The sequence below is a fragment of the Balaenoptera musculus genome, chromosome 8, assembly GCF_009873245.2.
Source record: "Balaenoptera musculus isolate JJ_BM4_2016_0621 chromosome 8, mBalMus1.pri.v3, whole genome shotgun sequence".
Classification (NCBI taxonomy): Eukaryota; Metazoa; Chordata; class Mammalia; order Artiodactyla; family Balaenopteridae; genus Balaenoptera; species Balaenoptera musculus.
In genome coordinates, this window is record NC_045792.1 from 78,073,922 (window position 1) to 78,098,648 (window position 24,727).

The following is a 24,727-nucleotide window of genomic DNA, read 5'->3' on the forward strand; positions in this document are numbered from 1 at the left end:
CTAGACCATATGGCACTGGTTCTTTTTTACCCTTTAAGGATTTTACTTCTTTGCTTCTTTCAAAAAGATTTCACTGCCTCTCCATTTATTATTCACTTCTTGATCTGTGGTCCCCTCTTACTCCAGAACTTTAACAATTATTTTCTAGAGTTCAACTGCTAAGATCTTTACTTCTGTCACCTTAGCCTGATGGAATGCATTGAGCTTTCAGGTGTGAGCTGAACAAAAAGAGTAGAAATCCTGTGGACAAAGCCTTTGGCACCAAAGAAGACCCTAGGGCTACTGAAATCCCCTGTGGGCTAGTAAGCTATCTACAAGGTTCTTTTACACAATATTGTCCTAACAGCTTCCTATAGGATGTGCCTTTCCTCTTTACCCAGCCCTGGAGAAAGACTCCAGACTTCTTACTGAGCACAGACTGAATTTTTCATTGTAAGGTGATAGAAGGGAAGAAGAAATACTACACTGAAAACACAAAGGGAGCAGAGTATTTAGTCATAATTACTCCTACTTACCAAACATACCAGTCTCTCCTTTGCTGAGCAAAATTAATTTCAAGGCTTGGTCAGGACAGCTGTAATCGCAAGAATGACTGCAAGAGGACTTAAAGGTGTGTGGGTGGGTTGGGGGGAGGGATCAAAAGCAGTTAAGTGTTCTAACTGCACCTGCAGGATGCAGGGATGTGACATGAGTTCACATATATGTGAAGGGGGGGTGCTGGGGTGGATCCCATTCCCTTGTCTTAGCAGCAGTGTCAGGGAAGCATTTAATGTGCATCTCCTCTCCTGCAAACGCCAACATGTTTGATGGTTAAAAAAAACTACAGAAAAACCCAACAAACAAACAAAATCCCTGAAGTTTATTATGACACAAAGCAAGGAGACTGATTCTTGCACTATGATGAAATCAAGCCCTAGTTTATTCAAAAAGGAAGTTGCCGGGGCACTTAACGCTTGGCTGTTTTTTCTCACCTGAAAGTGGGGTCTTCCAAAGAATAACCTTCAGAATATTCTGGGGAACAGTCATGTTATTTGTGGTCTTAAATAAGTGTAAATACATATTAGACATCCCTGTCTTCTAGCAGGGGCAAGTAGAGAAGTCTACTAACCAGTGGGCAAGAAGTATGCGGGCTGTGTGATGTGTGTGTGTGTGTGTGTGTGTGTGTGTTGCCTTAGAAATGGGTAATCTTCTCGAAAGCCATGTTGTCATAGTTTTTGTCCTTGGGATCATAGCCTGGAACATGGGCCAGGCTTTCTCGCCTGAGGCCGTTTCGTAAGACAGATTCAGCCCCTTGTTTCCAGGTAGTGCCATTCTCAAGGTTTTCCTGAGGAAAATGGAAAGACACATATCAGTGGGATGGTCTTAATGTATTCCAAATCAAACTGAGGGAATCTTGCTTAGGCTTCTCCCTTTGGAAAAAAATGATAGATAAATATGAAAATAACTAAATGATAGATAAACATGAAATAAATAAATGATAGATAAATGTGAAATGATAGATTGATATGAAAATAAGTACAAATAACTGACCCAAGGCACTTCCTAACTGATAATTTTGATGCCTCAATCCATGTAGGTACTACTTCTAATGATAATAAAAACAGAAAGAACAATTTAGTGAGCGTTCACAATACATCAATGTGTGGTGTGAAGTTTATATATCTAGTGCAACAGTCCTGTGAGGTAGTAGTATTACCTCCTGAGGAGAGACAAGCCTGTGTCTCAGAAGGGGGGCCCCCCCCCACTTCCTGTGAACAGCAAGGCCTCTGGTTACAACAGGGGTCCCTGTATGCAAACTTCCCAGGAGGCTGCTGTTATCCTTTGGCAAAGGAGCCCAGTAGTGACATACTAAGTGCCCCCTCCCACTCTCGACTCAGCCTTGATAACAGAAGCTGCCTGCATCAACAGGATTTCTCATTTATTCCAGGAAACTCAGGCCTGGGAAGGTAAGTCTATAAAGCAGTAAATAACATGATTCTTTCCTTCTAGAACTTTCTCAAAATCCATTTATCCAAACAATACACTGCTTTGCTGGCTGTCATCTCAGCAAATAGATTGCCTTCCCACTCTGAGCCCTTGTCAAGGTGATGCTCTCCTCATGGCAAAACTATGAAGCTCAGCTTTACTTCACATACATGTTATTATGGTGTTTTGGGGAAGGAAAGCAAATGACATCTTAGGAGTTGTGATGAGGGCGAAGAGTCTCTCTCCTAAAGTACTGAAAGAGTGAAATATCTGGGTCTGAAAGAAAAATAAAAGCCCTCACTAAAAAAGAAAAAGAAATGCCTGCCTGTAATCAGGCTGAGAGGACAGACACAGATAAGACCCGTTGCAACTCCAACAGGAAACAGTGCTTCTCCCAAGGTCTTGGAATTACCGGATGCCATAATAACTCATCGAGTGATTGCTGCTCTAACCAGCGCTGCCCCAGGTGGCTTTATCTTCATTCCCACTTCTCTTACTTAGACCCTTCTCAGAATCTTTCAGTGGGACCCCGAACCTTACCCTCTTGGTGAGGGTGGAACTCCCTGGTTCCCCTGGGGTAGCCCTGTCCCCTTGCTGTATGTATCAAGTCACTAAGTCCAATTTGGTCTGACCACAGGCTGTTCCTGGTGGTCTTGGGCTGATATGACCTTAATCGTACTCAGACAGTGTCTCTAGACCTTAATAGCCCTGGAACAATGTCCCTAGCCCTGTGTGGCCTAAACACAATTCTCAGCAGGATAAGGGGAGAGCTGGGAGGTTATGTGTATCCTGTCACTTCTCTACCTAAGAAGTTCCACCAATAGATCTTACTTTATATTTACACCTCATGGCACACTGGAGATGTTCATGTGTAGATCACGGTGCATGGTTTCCCCCCAGTTCACAGATAAAAGCTGAAGTTCCAAGAGGTTAAATAACTCACCCAAGGAAAGTTAGGCATGGAACCAGATTAAACCCAGGGCTGACTCTAAAGCCCATGCTTTTCACCATTATACTAGATGTGCCCCCTCTTTTCTTCCTTTTCTATTATTAATTTTTAAAAATTTTCATAGAATTTACCCTCACAGGGATTAAAGGGAAGTTTGGAACTTGATCAGTTGCAACGACAATTCAGCCCAAAGGCACATTTACCTATCAACATAATTTACGTGCTTAAAAACTAGTTAGCTGAGGTAACTGAAGTGGAAACCCAGATTCTTTCAGGTTCTCATATCCACTGCCTTCCCTCCTTGCACCCAGCCTTGCAGATAGTTGAAATGGGCAGAAAGGGAATCCTTTTGAGCCAATTCACATTGTTCAGAAGCTCAAACATCAGCTCACCTGCTCTGTTTCACTGTCATGCTGAACACCACACCAGCACAGTGTTTTGTATTTCTTGGACCAAAAGCAAAATAAATTGCAAACTGGTCTAATTAGCAGCGGTTGAATATCCTTGCCCTTTTGGTGACCTATTAACAAAAGGAAAAATGGATAAGGTGTTGCACGCTTCCAGGAGTTTCTTTGATGATTTAAGCATTGTCCACATGAGAAGCAGGTCACTTCTTAGCAGAAGGGTGAAAAGAGGCCTGATTGGTTAAAATACAGAAATTGATAACTGCTCATAAAGAGTGAGAGTTTGCTTTTAAACGTCCACAAACTGTCAGGTCAGGCAAACTCACGGCTATAAACAAATAGAAACAACACATTTATTTTAAAATATTTATTGTGGAAAACCCTCCTAGTACCCTTTGTAGGCCAGCAGAGGAGATTGCAGGAATTATATAATTTCCTCCTTTAGGAAAGCTCTCAGTTTTCCACCAAATCAGATCTATTAGAGGTTATCAGAATCAATATTAGTGAAATTAAGAAGATTATTTTTACTGTTTTTTCTTCCTTTCACCCCAGCATCCTGAACAAGGAATACCTTCATGTTCCCTCCAGCTACTCTGGACTTCCCTGACATCTCCTTCCTTATCATTAAAACATACCTGTTCAATGTCCTATTCCTTCAATCCTGTTGTGGAGCCAGAGTCTCTGGCCAGCAGAGCCTAAAATATTTACTGTCTAGCCTTTAACGTAAAAAGTTTACTAACCTCTGTGTTGGATCTTTGATCTTGTCAGAGAAATGTTATAGATTACATTCTAAATTGTCAGGAATCATATATATGTGCACGGTAAACATATGGTCAGAGGGTCTTTGTTGCAATTACTCAACTCTACCTTTGTAGAGTGAAATCAGCCAGAGACAATAGGATATGAATGAGCATGACTGTGTTTCTCTAAAACTTTATTTATAAAAAGAAGTAATGGACCAGATGTGTCTTAGTTTACTGACCCCGACCTAAGAGATAAACTTAATGAATTGATAACTAAAGGTTTTATATCTGAGACCTGTAGCTATATGATACAAGAAGAAATAAATTGGGAAGGTTCACATGAGTACAAACTGCTGTGCAGTGGAAACCAGAATAGAATAAACCCACACAGTGTCCTCAGAGTGGGAGGTTCTGGCCACTTGATAAACTGATGAAGATATTTGTTCTTGATTTAGGAAATGGTATTTTCATTTCACAAGGTTAACGAGATAAAGGAAAACAACTCTTAACTGCCCAGTAGAATTTTACCAGTAATAACAAAAACTTTAAAGTATATCTTGGGCCAAGATCACCTTTTAATAGCTGATGCAGAGAATCATTAATGATATAAACCATCTGGAGGTACTAATCAAAATAGACATAATTCTATTTTATGAGTAACATAAATAGCATATATTTGAAGCGCTAGATCATCTAGAAGATGCAGAATTGAAATTATCACCTATTAAGACCAAGCAAGACAAATAGCAAGAACAAGACGATATATGACACACGATGAGCAGGCCCACAAAAGGCTTCTGGCTTCCCCAATGACCCTGTCCTGCAAACAGTTAACATTTTAAGACATTTTTAAAGATTCACTGGGTGTTATAGAAGGTTTATGAAAGCCCCTTTGTGACCAGACCTGAAGGTGTTCAGTTAGCACTAGGGCCTCATTTGGAAGATAGGTACCAGGAGGCAAGGATCAAAACTATTTTCAAAGATTCGGTCAAGTGTCACAATTACCCTCTGATAAAGTGCTTCCTTTTGGTGTTAAGGACATTTCCCTAAGATTTGGGATATTTGTAGAAAAATAAAACACAAGGGTTGATACAAGGACTGTTGTTTGTGCTCAAGATGGCAAAGGAGTTTCTATCTAAATACAACATAATGGCTGCTGCATCAACACAAGAACATGTCAATTCCAACAAGCATCTGGAAAATACCTAGAATTTATGATGCCCACGATACCTGCTTTGGAATCAGGCAGCTAAAACTTTAGCTGTCTTCTAAAGGTGACTGACCACTCAACTGATAAGTCTAGGTGTATCCTAGCAGGATCAAGGAAGCCTCCATGGTTGTTAGGGCACCGAGGCAAACATCTAAGCACCATAAATAGACCACCTTTCATTTGAGTCCATTTTCCATAAAGAAAAATATTTGGGGAGTTGTTACTACATGAACGGCTGGGGTTACAAAATTTATGGTCTATTCCTTATCATAGCCAAGATTGGCTTAAATTTAAATGAAGAGCTGGTGATCTCTTGCCCAGAGTAATAAGGCATTGGAGCTTGCACATAGTGTTTCTAGTCACCAGGAATATTGCCATTCAGATTTTGTGTTAAGTAGGAATCTTGACTTCCCGTATAGCCTGTAACTATATAATGGTGGTGGAAAACTAGAATATCTTAATATTTGATTAAGCTAAACTGCATATTCCAAGGAGGCAGAGTAGATTACAGTGGGCCTATTCCATGCCATCCTCCCCCACCAATCCTTCATGAGCTTTGGCATAAAAAGGACATTGAACCATCAGAGGAACTATGGCTCAAGGTACAGGAAATTCAACACTGGTACCAGAAATGGCGTAGAGTGAAGCTGCTCCCTGCAGAGCTCCTGGGCCTAGCAGAGTGGCCTCCGAAGGACACCATATGCAAAAGCCACAGTAAGACTCTCTTCTGCTTATCTAGTAGGTTAGTAAAGACTAACCCATGAGATAGTAAGGCGTTTATGAGGAAAAAACTGAGATGAAGGGGAAAAGAACCACTCTTAATATTTAATCTTCTTACTGATATATTACAAAGGATTTTTCCTACTCAGGCCCCTGAGGGCCATGTGTCTAAACATCTTTTTTTAATAACATATGGGGAATATTTAAGAATACACTATACATATTAGTAATCACATGTACAATAATCAGGGGGATGCTTTTACATGTCAGTTTGGAGAAAGTAGATAATATCTCTTGGGGAAAAAGGACTTTTTGTGGTGGACCCAAATTCAGACCCATAAGACAGCTGCCTAGTCCAGAAGTGTGTGAGACCAGCCCACGTCTTCCTTGGTCCCCAGAAGAGGAAGGCATGTAACCGACCTGTCGCAAAGCTGATGATTACTCCAGCAGCCATGCACCCCAGGCAGCCTACTGCACTGTAGTATAGGTAGGAGAGTGCATACCAGGTCTCAGCGATGGCAGGTCTGCAGAGAACAATGGCACATCATCAGTTCCGGGAGTGTGAAGTCATGATGCACAGTGACTTACAGGACAGCTGAGGGTTCATTTTAGGGACTGGCATCTCTCAAAACCCCTAAAGCTTAACTTTTTGTCACTTGATTATTTTTTTTTAAAAAACCGACTGTAGACTAGTTGTACTTTATATTCCACTCAACCCAATCCATCTGTGAATTACTAGTCTTGCTACTGAACCACAGTTGCAAAGAGGACCGTGCCTTCCATTTCTTTTGCATTATTTATTCTTCAGACATTTACAAGGCCCAGATTTAGTGCCAGAAATTGTGACAGATATCGGAGATTAAAGATGAGTAAGCCACAAAGTCTACATGTAGGAGCTAACAATCATAAAATAGACTAGAACACCAAGGTGGAAGAGGAACAAAGGATTTGGAGAATATTCAGAAAGAGTGTCAAACCCAGGCTGATATGTGAGATGATGCCTCAGCTTATTTTTTTTTTTTTCTCAGCTTATTTTTTAAAAATGGTTAGTTTTAATCAATCAAAGAAGGCAGTTAGGACTAAGATTTAGCATTCCAAGAAAAGAGGATAGAATAAGCACAGGCAGTAAGGAAGAAACAACATAGTGGACCTGAGAACTCAGACCTCCAATTAGCCCTCTTGCCAAGTTCACTCTTGGGCATCAGGATGCAGAGGGATGGATATTTACAGAAAGCTGGAGCCCCCAGCCACTCTTCAATGCTGGGTACCGCCCAGAGTGATTCTCATAGGGGAGCAAGATGGTCTCCTCAGACTTAGCACAGAAGAATGCACTTTTCTCTAACCTGGTGACCCTCTCTCTGGGACTTGATGCTATCCTGAAGGTCAGCATACCTGCTGGACAGCAGTGGAGGCACTGATTCCGTCACATTTGATGGGACACACTGGTCAGTTGATAAAGGCAAAGGCCATGTCTTGGAGGTTGGTGCAGGGTAAATTAAGGCCCCAATGGCCACCCAAAATGACAAGATGATCCCAGTCAGAAGGCCTCCTAGGGCACCCTTGATGAAGAAAAAAAAATAAATAAATAATGAGAGATTTGACAAAGCCATTGAAAGAATAATGAGATAAGGAGTCTTGTGTCTCAGGGATTCTGGTTTTCTACCCCAGATCTTGGCCACACGTGCTAGAAACAGCCCACTTACACTGCCTGCCTTCAACCCCTGACAATGTAGCTTTACTTAGGAATAAATGGTTCCTTCAATGAAGACATTGGAGGGTTTTACTGTGGTCATTATACGTAAAATTTCTAGCAGGAATTTTTTTTCTCCTTTTTGGCTTCTTACTCATCACTTAAACATCTGCTGAACCTCAGTTTCCAGTAGAAGAGTTTCAGAAATTCAGGAAAACCTCAGATAATGGAGATGCTGGGGTCATTTTTCACTGACAGCCATTATAAGCTACTATATAGAAACTTTTACCCTCATAGCTCTTCCCAAGTAATTCTGCTCAAGTCCTCTGACTCCCAAGTTTGGAGTTTTTAGCTTGAGTCTAACTACTAGCAAGTATATTTACTCTTCCTGTCATTTGAGGGTCATACTTCTTGATAAAAAGTTAAAAGTCAATGAGTCATTTCTCCTGTAAAGGAAACAGAACAATCGAGCAGGGATCAGGACCACTGGAAACTAAAATTGGATGTTGCTGGTCTCTGCCAGAGAGCTGAGCATTCTCTGTGACAGAAAACAACTTGTTGGTTTCTCTATTTATTCAGAAAAAAAGACTCCTCAATTACAGCACCAGAATGTTCTGTTCGTTATAGTTTGGGGAAAACTAAAGCAATGTGTATGATTTGAATACCTGGGCCCTTGGTCTAGACCAGCAGTCTGCAAACTTCTTAACAGCCAGCTAAGGAGTATTTTAGGTTTTGTGGGCCATTCAGTGTCTGTCACAACTACCCAATTCTGCCATCACAGCACAGAAATGGCCATAGACAGTATATATACATAGGAGAGTGGCTGTGTTCCAGTAACTCTACTTGTGGTCACTGAAAGGTGAATTTCACGTAATATATATGTGTCATGGAGTATTATTTTTCTTTTGATTTTTGACAACCATTTAAAAATGTCTAAACCATTTTTAGCTTGCAGGTCATCCAAAAACTGGAGATCAGCTAGATTTAGCTTGAGGGATATAGTATGCTGGCCCCTGGCCTACCAGTAAAGGGTGAATGGACTTCAGTAGGAGAGTCAGCCCTCACTGATTTATAGTAGCTGCCTGGAGAGCCGTGCTGAGAAGGATTCTGAGGTTGCATCCACATTCTGTGGAAAGAGAGCCATGATTGATTAGTAGGATCAGCCATGGCTAAAGACAAGGGGAGAGGTGACCCCAATTGGTACTATTTACTTTCCTCTATCTAGAACAAGGTGGTTTCCTGGATTAAAAAGCAGGACCGTAACTCACTAACATAGATAAGTTAATGTTTAGAATGCACTAAGCTGTTATGTTGCTAGTTATTAGGTTTTTTTTGTAGCTAGGAAATTACCTTCCCTCATATTATCTCTGCAAGAATAAAACTATCCCTGTCAACCTCAATCTCAGAAAAGTTGATTAAAACAAAGTGTCTCCTAATAAGACTGCAAGGAAGCACTGCAAATTCCCAAATGTTTCACATCTATCCACTATCTTTACCTATCTACACAAGATTTATCTAGAATAGAGGTCAATAAGGGTCAGGTAGCCACAGAGACCTAATGAGGTAAACCGTGTGGCTCGGGCTTTATCAAGACTCCTACAGTATATTTAAAAATATGAAAAACTAACTAACTAAATAAATATATGCATACAGTCAGGTTTCCTAGAGTCTAAAGACTTTCTAAAAATATTTGCATGTAAGTGGATGAATGGCAATAAATGACAAATGGCAATTTTGCTAGATTGAAAAAATTATATTTTAAATATTTAAAAATATTGCTATAGTACTATTTTTCCAAACACGTGTTCCTTTTGATTTATGTTTACTACACAGTCATCCAACCAACGTTTACTTAAAGGCAAACCACTAGCTTGTCAGCCAACAACACCAAGAAGATTCAGCTGTCAGAATATACCAGGCTGGTCTCCCCTCCCCTTCTTAAATTAGTTAATTAATTAAATTACTTATAATTTTGGGTAACTAAATATAGAAAAGAAAATTTACATTTTTAAAGTTTTCAAAATCATGTTTTAACTGAACTATGTCTGATCTCAATATCTATTTTAAATTTCATTTTGTGGGCTTTTAATTTAGAGAAGACAATTTAAACCCTGAAGAATCAGGTTTGATGCGATGACATATGGTATTTCATGACCACTACTTTCTTGGCTTTCTGCTCCTAATACAGCTTCACTGAAGTCAGAGATTGGAAGGCTGGGGTTCTATTTAGTTCTGCTGTAGAAAGAAGCCCCCATTTTTTTCTGGCAAAGACAAATAGCCTTTCCAAGGAGGACTGAGAGGAGGGAGAAAATGTCTGGGGCCCAGTCTCAGCTGGGAAGTGTGAAGAGGGGTGTGGGAGACTTACCTTCCAGTTCACAGAAGGGAACAGGATTCCCAGAGAGAACAAGCCCAGCATCGGTCCCCCACACATGCCGTGGATGCTGAGGGCAGCCTGTGGATCAAAGCAGATCAGATCAACACTACACTCCCCTGAATCTGTGGCCCACCTAGGACCACCCCCTTTCTTGGACCTGAGATGAAATACAGTCCTAGTCCTGACTGTGCCACTCATTAATCATGTGCTTTCTGGAAATCATTTCTCCATTCTGGGCTCATTAATAAGCACTGTGTATGTAAAACACCAAAAACGCCTACAAACATACGTGTGTGAGGGTGTGCGCGTGTGTGTAAACACACACAGGCAATTTGGATTTGGTAGAATAAGTTTTCCCTCAAGCTGGAACTTATTGATTTGTTTATATTTTCTATCTTATCAAGAGCTTTTTTTTTTTTAAATTATTTATTTATTTATGGCTGTGTTGGGTCTTCGTTTCTGTGCGAGGGCTTTCTCTAGTTGCGGCAAGCGGGGGCCACTCTTCATCGCGGTGCGCAGGCCTCTCACTATCGCGGCCTCTCTTGTTGCGGAGCACAGGCTCCAGACTCGCAGGCTCAGTAGCTGTGGCTCACGGGCCTAGTTGCTTCGCGGCATGTGGGATCCTCCTGGATCCGGACTCGAACCCGTGTCCCCTGCATTGGCAGGCAGATTCTCAACCACTGCGCCACCAGGGAAGCCCGCAAAAGCTTTTTAAATAATGTACTTAATAAACGCATCTATAACTTATGTTGAATATCTCAGGTAATTGATCCAGCTGTTCTAATTTAGTTTGAATAATTCTGTAACTTTAATAATAATAATTGTCTGTTACCCCACTCCTGCTATCCCACCAGAATACCTCAAGGAGGTTGAAGCATTAAGTTGGGACATGATGGGGAGGACATTGGACATTCCATATCTTATATCCCATTTTTATGGCTCTATCTCCTTTGGATATAGAGTTTGGCAAATGCATTTCCATATCTCTTAACCTCTAAGTTATTGAACTCGGCGAACTGATTAGGGGCTTTAATTAAGCTAGTTTTCTATCAACCTATAGCCTTGGGCCATGGCCTTGCAGAAGTCTTGAACATACACAGGCACTGACATGCCTGCAAGGGAGCATGTACACACATATGTGCACACACACACACGCACACACACACACACACACACACAGCTACTCTGCAATGCAGCCCTGTCTAGTTCTATCAATACAACTGCAGGGCTCTTAGATAAAGAAGCTGTGATAAGGATGCTCTAAAGATTTTATACATATTTCCTATTTGTCAGGCACCCCTACGTGTCCTATGTGTCAGATAATAAAGATGAAATACCCTGGCACTCTAAATAAATGACCTCATTTCATCCCCACAATTACCCTGCTTAGTTGGTAACACTAACTGGATTTTATAGATGAGAAATTTGGACTGAGACAAAGCATATTAAAAGTATACTTTCAGTTAGAAAGTGGCAGAGATGAGATTTAAGAGTTTTAAGCCAGGTTTGTCTGGCTCTAAAACCCACATTTTCTCTCCTAAGAGCAGTCCCACCTAAAATAAATAAATAAATAAATAAAGTCAAGAGCACAGACCACCATCATGGTCTCCTTTTTCTGTTTAAGGGGAAAAAGTTCTTGAAAGAGTCCATCACTAAGAGAACACTGAGATTCAAATTTTGGCTCTGGCACACATAACACATAATTTGGTGAACCTTCAGTTATTAACTCAGATTCATTTTACTTCAGAGAGTCTTCTTTCTCTATAAAAAAATAGAAATAGGACCAAGGGGCCTTCAAGTCCACTCCAGCTGCAATATAAATTCATTTATCCAGAAAAATGAGCTATAATGCACTGTTATGATTGTTTTTCCAGGATAATTTTTAGAGGAGTCAATGATACAGATTTATCTTTGACAAGATGGAGGCAAATAAGATTAAAGTAGACACTTTTCCCTAATGTCAGTACTTAATATTCTTGACATTTTCTCTGCTGATTGATAGTATTAATTCATAGTTGCTGTGGTTGCTGAATTTGGAAGTTAATTTACTAGCTATTATATGGGAGAATCAATAAGTTAGGAAAAATGTTTATTTTCTCCTGTGGGAGAGAAAATGAACAATCTCTTACAAAGTCCTTATCCAATATGCCCCAGGGGGGAAAAAGTCTTCACATGCTAGAAAGAGAAATAAATCAAAGAATTTCTGGATTTGAAAAATATGTATTTCTGTAATGTACAAAACTAACCTCAGTTTCTTATCTTTCTTTTTTTGTTGTCATTAATCGTGTTTAATTGGAGGAAGACAGAGCTCATCTGACAACCTCCACCTCAGTGGCCAAATCTCACCTAAGCCCCTCCTGCAAGGAAAGGACAATGGCTCAGAAAGTGTGTTCTAGGACTGAGGTTGCCTTGCTGTGTCTTAGCTTTCTCAGATGTCAAGTGGGGATCAAAATATCTGCTTCCTGGGTTGTTTTTGTGTGCGTGTATGAGAGTATTCAATGTGGAATCCAAAAGAAGTCTCTGAATAGTGCCTGGGCACTCTGGAGCACATGATAATTGCCCCCCAAATATTATCTACTATTATAATCTTACTATTATTCTCTTACCTACCCTGTTAGTGAGCTCTCTGATTCCTGAGGTGGGCCATTTGATGGTTGGACTGTTTTGAGAGCTAGAAAGTACTTTTTTTATACTTAAAAAGAAAGAAGGAAGAAGGAAGGAAGGAAGGATGGAAGGAAGGAAGGAAGGAAGGAAAGGAAGGAAGAAAGAAAGAAAGAAAGAAAGAAAGAAAGAAAGAAAGAAAGAAAGAAAGAGAAAGAAAAAGAAAGAAAGAAAGAAAGAAAGAAGGAAGAAGGAAGGAAGGAAAGAAAAAAAAGGAAGGAGGGAGGGAGGGAAGGAAGGATAGAAGGAAGGAATACCACTCCCCCCAAATAAAAGAAAAAAAAAAGAAAACACTTTCTTAAATTGAGAAAAGAGTACTCCTGGAGCTCATCACAAGCCTTGGTAGAACTAGCTGAGGGTCAGTAGGATAGCAGCATAATGGACAGGATCGCCTTTCACAGAGGGAGCTCTGCAAATCACTAGTTAACAGATCTTTGCTGCTGTTACCTGCCCCTCCTCCTATCTCTTCTCCCCACATTTGGTTCTGTGGTCACATATTTAAAGGGAAACAGCTTTCTTGCTAGGTCTTCCCAGAGCCTTCGATATGCTACTGTGTGCTGTCGATTTCTGAAAGGGGAACGCATTGTGCAGCATTTCCCAAAAGTCTTTGACTTTGGAAATTTTCACTCTTGGAGCATTTCGCAGGGTGAGGGTCTCTAGAACACACTTTGAAAATCCTAAACTAAAACACTGAAAGGGCCTTTGTTTAAGGAGCTGACGTCTGCCCACCCCCAGCACCACCAACAAACACACGCCATGAGTGTGTGTTGGTTTTGTGAACATGAAATTAAATCTGGCTCTATGCTGTATACCTATGGGATGTTTGGTTTCAGTCTTCCATATTCCCTGAATACATTATTCCATTACATTAGATCTAGCAAAGCTGTTTGGAAAATTAAATTTCTCTGAACACATCTGTCAAGTCAGATGTGTTCGGAGAAATGAGGGGGCCATTTTAGACACAAATATCTCTCCTAGGAAACAACACATCAGTGTTTTCACTGTCCCCTAAACTATGTGAACACATTTTAACCAACGAAGAAAGCGAGCCTAGCATACTTATCTGAATAAGGACAAGTCAACGAGAGCATCACTCACAACTCCCTCTTCATTATAAGTTTTATGTGTTACACCAGTCTTGCAGGAGTCCTTATCTATTCCAGAGCCTTCATACCTCAATGGCAAACAAGCTTAATATGCAAATAATTCTGGAAGGAAACAATTTAGTGATTCAAATCCTCACTAAATTGAACATGGTGATACTTTCTTAAGAGTAAATAATAATTAGATAAAGGGGAGAAAAGAAAGGGGCACAAAGCATTAGAGGCAACTTGGAAATGGGAGAAAATAAACCTAAAAAAATGCTGCAGAGGTCACTAAAGACAAACCTTATCAACTCACCAGTTCTGCTGTGTGGATGGGTAGATATCAAAGTGCTTCAAAAATTGTAAAGAAATCACCAAACATCTGTCATTTTAAAAAGTTCATACTTAGCAGAGAGGACATCAAGTTTCCAGCCCCACAACTTCTCTTATATAGAAAGTGAATTATCATGTCACTCAACTCCCCTAGACTTAGTTCCTTGAACTTGAAAAAGGAAATAATGGAACCTATGTAAGTAGTCATTGGAAGGATCAAGCAAGACACACTTCTCTGGGAACTAAAACACATTCTATAAAAGTCAGTGATGACTATTCACTCGCTCTTGTTCATGTCTTCATTTAAGCAGCATTTATTGAAAACCTGATCCATGCCAAGAAAGTATACAGGATGTTCAAATTATACAATGACACAATGGGACTGAGAGGGTTGAAATAGAATCTGAAGATTGGTTTATCTAATGGTCCTTTGTGAGTTGGGGAATTTGGGAAGGGAAGAGGGGTGGCTCCAGAGACTTTGGTCATAAACCTGGTTTAGCCACTAACCAGATGTGAGAAGTTGAGCAGGATACTTTCACTCTTTTCTGTAACCATCTACAAAATGAATGTTGAAACAGATTATCCTTGAGGCTCTTTCTAGTGCTGACATTTTATGGAACTGGGAGTTGGACGTATGGGAGACAGGTCAGCCTGGATAGCAGGTAGAGGCGGGCTCATTTCCCAGCTCCACCACTCTTTCATTATGTGAATTTAGGGCAATTCTTCACCTCTCTATTTCTTAGTTTCTTCATTTGTGAAATTAGTACATTAATCATACTACCTCGTAGAGAAGTGACGAGGATTAGATGAGATAATACATTTGGGGTGGTAGCTTGAACATAAGCATTCCATAAATGTCAATTGTAATTATTGTTTTTCCTGCTAAGATTATCATTCCTACTTTTATTTCAGGATCACACATTCTCAGATCTGGATTTCAAAAGGGTTTCTAATTTTATTACAGTGTACCTTGTCACTGAGTCTCATTACTAGTTTTTAAAAGTTTCCCCTCTTGAAAGAAATTTTGGTTGAAATTTTAAATGTATGTGTAATTTGGACCTGGTATCGGAGAGTATGAGCATTTGGGATTTGGAGGAATAGGCAAAGTATTAGAAAAGAAGGTGGGTAAAAAGTTGCTACAAAATCAAATGTGTCTTTTTCCTCTTTCATTACCTGTACAACGCTCCCCAGGAGGGATGCAGCCACAGCCATGGAGGTACATATCACGCCAAACAAGAGACCTGGAGGAAAGAAACTTCATGACTATCATCCAAGCTGGCTTTGAGGGATCCACTGAGCTCCTGCCCAGGGCCGTCTCTCATGTAAGCCCTATCAGAAGGGGTATCAGGAAGGACTGTCCACCCCGCTTAGCCATCACAAGCCCCAAGAGGGGCATTTAAGAGACTTTCTCCCAAAGACATGCTTTCCTAGGTCAGGCAGAATGAGCTGGAATCCAGCCTTGAGGAGTCTTCTCTTCAGGATTTAAGAAGAATGCTGTCTTGGTGATTTCTCTGGTGGTCCAGTGGTTGAGACTTCGCCTTCCAATGCAGGGGGTGTGCAGGTTCGATCCCTGGTCAGGGAGGTAAGATCCCACATGCCTTGTGGCCAAAAAACCAAAATATAAAACAGAAGCAATGTTGTAACACATTCAAGAAAGACTTTAAAAATGGTCCACATCCAAAAAATCTTAAAAAAAAAAAAAAAAAAGAAGAAGAAGAAAGCTGTCCTGTGGAAGCAAGCAACATGAAAATGCAGAAAGGTCACTGGTCTACCAGGCTAATCCAGATTAAATTCGTGAGAATTTAATCCATTTCGACCACTCACCAATAATCAGCTGAAGAGGTTACTAACCTCTCTGGGATATGGACAGTTTTTCATAATAAAAATGGCTAAATATCTATACAGTTTACCTCACAGATTTTGCAAATCTGGAAAATGTTCCTGATCTTTTCATGCTTTATTCATACCTTCATTATGGCCCTCAGTATACTGCATGAAGATTTCTTTGTTTACATGGCTATGTTGGAGCACCATAAGGGCCATCAGGGTACCGCGCTCTGCAGCATCTTGCACAGGGTGCCTCCAGCATCATAGGATCTCGCTGGATTAATCAACATATCCATCTTATTAATCTTTTAAAGGTGGTGTCTTCTTTCAAACTATCTTTTTAAAAATAATTGTTCTTATACATCTTTGTTTAAAAACTATCTTAAAAGTCATTCAATTCCCATTACAATAGAATAAATGAGAGATGGTGAGAGACAAGGTGCTGGAGATAGATTTAGACAGACACACAGGGACAGAAATAGAGAAGATGATTTTTCTCATTCTGTATGAAATTCTCTCTCAGCTAAATATTTGGCTCAGTTCCCAATGTCACCATTAATGCAATTTTATTGAGTACTGACCATATGTCAAGCACTTTACTAAATGCCAGTGCTATAAATGCCACTGCCCCAGAGATCTCACATTCTAGGAAGGGACTACACATAAATAAATTAATTTATCCAACAGTGCCTGTTGCATAGCAAGTACAATGTGCTTGCCATTATTATTATTATTATCATTATTATTATTATCATCATCATTTCAGATTTAGTACATGATATCTATAAAATTTATTATCAGGAATTCACTTTTAAGATGAAATCAGGATAGCAAATTTTAATGCTATATTTTCTAACTTCTCAATAAAACACAGAAAAATAAGGAAACTCACACAACACTAAAATCCAAGTTTGATCAATAAACACCTTTCAGAATTCTAAAATTGTTCCTATTGTATTTGAAGATGATAGATTAGAAACAATGTTTGCCCTCATTCTGTTTCACTTCATGAATAAGCAGAACTCCACCTGCCTGAAGAAAATAACAAAAGTGTCTTTTCTCTACTACGGATTACCCTCTTGCTGGACCAACAGTTATCTGTTTCAAATGGGATTCTAGGCAACCACCCCTCAATCCAAGGGTTCTACTCTTTTGTGCTGACAAGAGAATTGATTCAGTCCCCCTCTCCCCCATATCTTTACACTTCCACCAGATTGCAATCAATAGCAACCTGCAAGGCAGAGAGTTTAGGGGAAATTGGTGGGGTTCCATGGAGACCTGGAGTGTACGGATCCACAGACAAAGCAGTAAATGTGGTGGGGGAGGGTAGAGAAAGCACCGCAGCTGCAGCAAGTACTATGGATTTTCTAAGTGCTACATCAGCTCGGAGGATCAGACAATAAACCATGGGCATCAGAGAAACTTCTACCCAGCAATATTCATGAATATCTGCTAGAAATTGGGAATTGCACCAGGAATGATGCCAATCCACCTGCTATTAGCTGTAACTCATTATGCAAGATAGTGAACAAATTAAGGCAATTCAACTACTCAGTTAACAAACATTCGGTCAGCACCAATCTCTCCTTGTTCAAGTATAAGTAAAAAGAAGAAAAGAAATATGGGATCCATGCCAAAATGTTACTAAACAAGGAAATGAATAATTAACCTGAAAACTCAAATACAGAATATGTTTTCTGGAAATAAGAACCAGAAAAAAAAGTATTTAGAAACTGGCGATTTCAATATGATGCAAAACACATAGATTCAATGACGCAACAAGTGCAGTTCAAGAGAAAGCAACTGATATGAAAACACAACAAGGTAGGGTGCAACACCCATAAGTTTAGATGAAGATGAATCCAGGTGTGATAAGGAAGAACTATAAGGAAATTAAAAATTATAATATTGACCAAGCACTTCCACACCTAGGTATTTACCAAAGAGAAATGAAAACATGTTCACAAAAAAGGCCTGTGCAAGAATATTCATAGCAGCTTTATTCATAAAAACTTCAAACTGAAACAACCTAGGTCCATCAATAGAAGTTAAAAAAAAAAAGGTAAATCCATACAATGTCATACTACTCAGCCATAAAAAGGGATAAACTACTGATACAAAAAAAACATGGATGTATCTCAACAATATTATGCTGAGTGAAAAGAGTCCTTACAAAAAAGAGTGGTACTGTGTGATTCAATTTATATGAAATTCTAGAAGAGGTAAAAGTAATCTATGATGAAAAATACCAGAATAGTGGCTGCCTCTAGAGGGAAGTGGGAGTAGGAATTGACCAGAATAACCAAGAGAGAACTTTCCAGGGCGATGTAATGGTTTATATCTTTAGTGATTGAGTTACACAGGTGTACATATTTTTCAAAACTCAGCAAATGTATACTTAACTTTTGTCCAATTCATTGTGGGTAGATTTTACATTTAAAAAACTTTAACCAATTATTGAATTCTAGTTAATAATATGCTAAAATAATTAGGGGAAAGTGTACTGATGTCTGCAATTTTTTTTAAGTGTATCAAATATATGATGCATTAATGGATGGATAGAGAGCTAGATGGATACGTGAAAAAGCAAGTTTAATAAAACATTAATGGAGAATCTTGGTGGTATATATACAGGAGATCATGGTAAATGTCTTTACACTTTTCTGTATGATTGAATTTTTATAGTAAAATGTGAGGAACAAAACACAAGAGCAGAATTCAAATCATTATTATTAAGAAATTTACTTTGTGGAGAACTTAAAGTAACATTGAGAAAAAACCTGAGCCCTTCAAGCATGCAGAGGAAAAGGAGAAAGTTATGAAAATAAGAGAAATAATGAAGACTATGGAGAACACAAACCCCAAATTAGGGGAGCATTTAAGAATAAGGATATGATAAAACTATCAATATTTGTAGGCAATAACCACACTTATTAGAAAATCAATTAAAATTTTGAGAATCAACAAGAGTTGTGCCAATGGCCAGATATGTGCTTTACAAAACAAACAAACAAAAACAAAAAGCTATAGCATTTCCACGTTGATAGTAAACAGTTTAAAAGATATTATGGGGAAAACATTCCGTTCATAATATCAATGAAAGAAGTAGAAGAAGGAGGAAAGGAAAAGGGAAGAGGGGGAGAAGCAGAAGGGTGAGGACATGAGGATAATTAATATCTAAGAGAGAAAATATGATGTTAAATGGAAAATGCTATTGTTAGATGGAAAGCTTATAAAGACGTTAATTATTTCCAAATACGTTTTTCAGTTTAATGCAATTCCGTTGAGATGGGGGGGGGGGTTGTGCAACTAGATAACATGCAGTGAATTATTTTAAACTTAATCTGAAAGAATAAATAAACATGAACAGCCCAAAATTTGTTTTTGCAAAAAAAGAAAAAAAACAGTCGCAACATTTAAAATTTCTACCTAAAAGTGACAAGAGCTGCTCTACCAGATATTTTAAATAAAACACTGCAAAGCTATAATATAAAACAAGATGGTATTAGTTCTGCAACTGATAAATAATTTAATTTAATGAAAATAAGTATATAATATTAAACATATCCTTATAGATAAAATAATTTTATATTGCATATTATTACTACTAAAACTATTAAAAACCAATGAAGAATATTTGGTAATAAAGGACTCTTTAGAAAAGAATTTGGCTTTATTAGACAAGCTGACTGGCGATAGTGAGCAGAACATCTTCCTCTGTGGAGAGACTAAATAGGATCAATACATGGCATAATCAAGAGGTGTTGATGTGTTGAATCTAGGGTGTAGGATGAACACAGAAGAATGTCGAATGTAAGGGTGGTAAAAGCTAAGCTTACTGGTCATTCTTTCCTAGTACCCTCCTGGTATCTCCAGAAATGTAAGAATTGGCATGTGAGATTCCTCACGTATCTCCACATGAACTTGTGCCTGTCAGAGTGCCCTGAATAGCGTGTGCAGCATTTGACATGTACCACACGTTCATTTCATGATATGGAATAGGAGATCCACCGGCTGTACCTACATAAGCCTTTACTGATCCAGGTGCTCAGCTTGTCGGAGAGATGGGGAAAACAGCTCTTGACAAAATCCTCAAACGTCACTGTCGCTAAGGCGTTGATGCTGGCAGCCACGGTGCTACAGGGAGAGAAAAGCGAGAACATAGTCCAAGGTAAATAAAGCTGACCGGCCTGCCCTGGTGTCCAGGGCAATTAGACAAGGCAGGGCTCTAGAAAAAAACAGAGACAGACATATGTCCTTATTCTGGAACTTCAGGGGAACTACGTGACCTGTCTACTCACTCTTCAAATCTGCTTCTGGGCTTAATGCTCTTTGATGTCTTCCTCTAACTCCAGTGAAGAAGCTAGGCTTCCATGCTGGAACTCTCACTGATTCCCCTAACGAGACATTAAATGAGTTAGCATGCAGTAGCAGAGAAATTGTGTGTGTGTGTGTGTGTGTGTGTGTGTGTGTGTGAAGGTTAAACTTGAGGCAGAAAGTACTGACTATCCTAATCCAGAAATCAGTACAATATGCCATTCATTCATTCATTCACTCATTCATTCATACCATTTATGCATCTGTTCATTCTGAGTACTAGGCATACAATGGTGAACCAGAAAGACGTAGAGCTTACATGCTACTTGGCGACATAGACATTTAACAACCAATTATACAATTGACTACAATTGTTATGAAGAAAAATAACAAAGAGCTATGAAATCATGTCTTTCAGAGGCTTAAACCGATATGAAGTTAGGATATTCTTCCCTAAGGAAGTGATGGTTAAGATAGGCACTGAAAGGACCCATGCAAATTCAGAAAAAGATGTTTTAGAACAAAGGGAAAATTACAAGTAAGTGCCTACAGGTGGAAAACTTATTTCGTTCAACAACAGGAAGCACCAGTGTGACCAGCATGCAATTAATAAGGGAGAAAGGGGCAAAGATAAGACTAGGAAGCAGGCAAAGACCAAAAGCACATAAAAGCTCTGATATTCTCTCTCTGACTTTCCAATCAGAGTTCAGTCTTATAGCCCTAAAACTCGCTTAGTGGACAGAAAGCCCAAGAAGTTGAAGTTTTCTTTGCAGAATAGCATGAAAGCTTATTAAATTCCTCATCTAGACCAGGAATATTTTAGCTAGTAGAATAGATGTTCCCTATAAGACTCCTCTTCTATATGTAAATCCATGCAAGTCAAATAAGGAAAGGAGATGATCAAGTAAAATAAACTTCCATGCTCCCAACATATATGGCTCAAAATCCATCATTTGTAAGTTTCGAACATTAGGATTAACCCTTGAATCCATTGGGAAGGAGGGAACAAAAAGCTGATTTTGGCCCAGAGGGAGCAGATTTGTAGAACCTTTGCTGGGTTGCTTTTGAGGTCAGATATATTATCCATATGTCAATATCTCAGATTCTAAAACTGTTACAAGATGGTGAAAATCGTTTTTTTTTTTTCCTATCGCTCAACCACCATCTCTTAACTCCACCCCCACTCTTGTCTTTCCCTTTCCCTAACCCAACACCCTCCTTAATGTTATAGTAATAGTAATCTCTTTATAATATGTACTGTCCAGTGTGTCTCTTTCTTGGAATTTTTGAAATTGAGATCAAAAGAATCAACCATTCTCTTATGGGGGAATTAATCTGTTGACAGCTATATTTCTCCATTCTGAAGTCAGCTTTAAGAAAAATAAATAAAGCTCTGTATGGAGGGACAAAATGAAAGCTAGCATGTCACCCTACTTGTGTTTGATCCTCTGGTGTTCATCGTTTCTGTCCTTAGTTTCCTTGAGATACTAATACCAACACCACAGAACAATATGATTTTATATTACTGATGCAAAATCCTACAAAGAGTATTAGTAAAAATAATTCAGCAGGACACTAAATTAAAATTATACCATAAGCAATTTAAAGTCATTATATGAATTAAGAGATTTCGTTATTTTGGAAATGTCAATATATTAATATTAATATGCCAAAAGCTAAAAAAGAAAAAAATACTCATTTCAAAAATGCCAATAGTTTACCAAAATTCAGTATTTCTCCCTGATAAAAATATTTCTTAAAGTAGAATAAATATATGCATTTTTGTTCTTTTTTATGATTTTATTAGTTTTATATAAATATTTTAAAATGTAAATAAATAATATAGTTTAAACCAAAACCTGAAATCATATTTAATGGTAAAATCCAAGAACAATTCCCTTTAAAGTGCATAACAGGGACTTCCCTGGTGGTGCAGTGGTTAAGAATCCTGCCTGCCAATGCAGGGGACATGGGTTCGAGCCCTGGTCCGGGAAGATCCCACATGCTGTGGAGCAACGAAACCTGTGCGCCACAACTACTGAGCCTGTGCTCTACAGCCTGCGAGCCACAACTACTGAGCCCACCTGCCACAATTACTGAAGCCTGTGAGCCTAGAGCCCGTGCCTCACAACAAGAGAAGCCACTGCAGTGAGAAGCCCGCGCACCGCAAGGAAGAGTAGCCCCCACTCGCCGCAACTAGAGAAAGCCCGCACGCAGCAATGAAGACCCAACACAGCCAAAAATAAATAAATAAATAAAGTTATTAAAAAATAAAATAAAAAGATAAAGTGCATAACAAAACAAGGATTTCTGTAATCCCTCAATTTTTTATCATTGTTCTCAAAGCATAATTACATAAGAGTGAACATAGAAGTGTAACTATTAGAAAAGAAGAGAACTCAAAAGTATTTGCAGGTATTATGATTTGAGTACACCCAAGTTCTATAGAATTAACTGAAAATAATTAGGAAAAATCTGATATCAAGGGAAATTCTGTAAAAGAAATGTAATGAATAAATACTAACCTAACATATTTTAAATCAAACTTTAAAGCTTAGTCATTAAAATTATTAGTATTGTCATAACTGTACACAAATAGATCAAAGGAATATAAAAGAAAATCCAGGAAATGTTCCAAATATATAAAAGAATGTAGGACGTGATAAAAGTACCATTTCAAGTCAGTGGTGAAAATGTGGCTTTTTACTAAAAAATAATAGGACAACTGTCTACTAACTTAGAAGGAAAATAAGTCTGGAACTCCACTTCATTTCTTATACCCCATGTATAGTCTAGATGATTTAGTAATTTTAACATTTAATAAGGCCATATACTAGAATGATGTCTGGATGATTATTTATAAACATGGAATGGAGAAGCCTTCATAAGAATGATGTAAACCCAGAAACCATAATGTAAAAGAATTGATTAATATGAAATAGAAGCTCAACATACTCAAAAATACTATTAATAAAGCAAATATACATAGGACAGATGAGAAAAATGAAACATATGTCAATAAGCTATTTTCCTATATATATAAGGAAGAAAACTCAAAAGAAAAAAATAGCAGGGAATGTGAATTGGCATTTTACAGAAAAAGAACTACAAACGGCCAGTGAATGTATGGAAAGGTAGCCAACCCCACTTCTGATCAAGGGAATATGTATCATACTAAGTGAAGTAAGTCAGACAGAGAAAGACAAATACCATATGATATCACTTCCATGTGGAATCTAAAAACGTGATACTGTCTTAGTGTTTTAGTCCATTGCTCTCAACACTCTTGCCCCCATTCTCCAAGTCACTATCATGTTTAACCTGGATTAAGGCAAAAGCCTCCTGTATAGTCACCTACTTTCACCACTCTTAGCCACTTCCCTCCATAAAGAAGACTGAGTCTTCAGTTGTATGACATCATCAAACCTCCTTGCTTCAAACCTTCCTATTTAATATGAAATGCAAGCTCTTTACTCTTTCATAAAGGTTCTTCCTGATCCGATGCCTGCTTGACTCTTTAGGCTTCTCCCCATCTGCTCTCCTCCCCGTTCCTTATGCTTCAACTCTTCTCTTGCATCCTGAACTATTCCATACAGATTATCTCCTTGGGGCTTTGGTATTTGCCCTCCCCCCTGCCTGTAATAGTTCCTGCCTGTGATCTTCACAGAGCTGGCTTCTCCACACACTTTAGATCTCAACACAAATGTCATATACTTAAATAGGAGTTCACTAAAGACCCTATCAAAAACAAAGCCCCCAAACCTAACCTCTCTCCAGGCTACCACTCTGTCATTTCCTTTATACTATTTGTCATTATCAAACAATATCTTGTCTTTTTTGTTGTTGTTTAGTTATATATTGTCCGTCTTCCATGTCTACGAGAATGCAAACTCTATATCAGGGCAACACTTATGCTAGTCTTGTTCCCTGAAGTATCCCCACTGTCACCAGCTGTGCCTGGCATAATATAAACCTTCTAAAATATTTGTTAGAATAAATGTGTGAAAAATTTTGTATTTAGAATAATGTCTACATTTTGGATATGGATGTTCTTAGCTGCCTGAGTGTGTTATTGAGGATAGAGAGAATGGATTGCAAAGGATAGATCTGTAAGAATGTATTGCAGCTGAATGAGAAATGCCGGCAGAGAGAGCTGCCTTGTGTGCAGGTGATGCGAAATCATGGGGGCAGTTGGCATCAGACAAGGTTGAGAAAATAAACAGAGAGATCTAGTGCAAGGGCAGACCTAGGTTTGCATACCACCTCTGGAGTTTACTCTCTCACCATGAGTAAGTTATCTACCTTGCTAAATCTTAGTTTCCTTATTTGTAAGCTGATGATAATGAGTAGTTTCGGCCTCATATAATGTGTGACAACTAATGAGCAAATACATATAAGGCATTCAGCAGGGCAGCTGACACGCAGTGAATACTCAGTAATACTGATAAT

General features: G+C 38.8%; 1 protein-coding gene across 1 annotated transcript in view; it reads right to left on the reverse strand.

The window, feature by feature from the left end:
* Positions 1-838: 838 nt before the first annotated feature.
* The window catches only part of SLC5A12 (solute carrier family 5 member 12), a 45,780-nt gene continuing 21,891 nt past the window's right edge, over positions 839-24,727 (reverse strand). Inside the window, exons 2-9 of the mRNA XM_036861329.1 lie at positions 21,713-21,765; positions 19,986-20,098; positions 15,308-15,375; positions 10,047-10,133; positions 7,384-7,550; positions 6,412-6,515; positions 3,307-3,434; positions 839-1,324 (exon numbers count right to left, since the gene is read on the reverse strand). Of these exons, the coding sequence (XP_036717224.1) occupies positions 1,172-1,324; positions 3,307-3,434; positions 6,412-6,515; positions 7,384-7,550; positions 10,047-10,133; positions 15,308-15,375; positions 19,986-20,098; positions 21,713-21,765 (873 nt within the window). The 3' untranslated portion in view covers positions 839-1,171. The remainder of the gene's footprint in view (positions 1,325-3,306; positions 3,435-6,411; positions 6,516-7,383; positions 7,551-10,046; positions 10,134-15,307; positions 15,376-19,985; positions 20,099-21,712; positions 21,766-24,727) is intronic.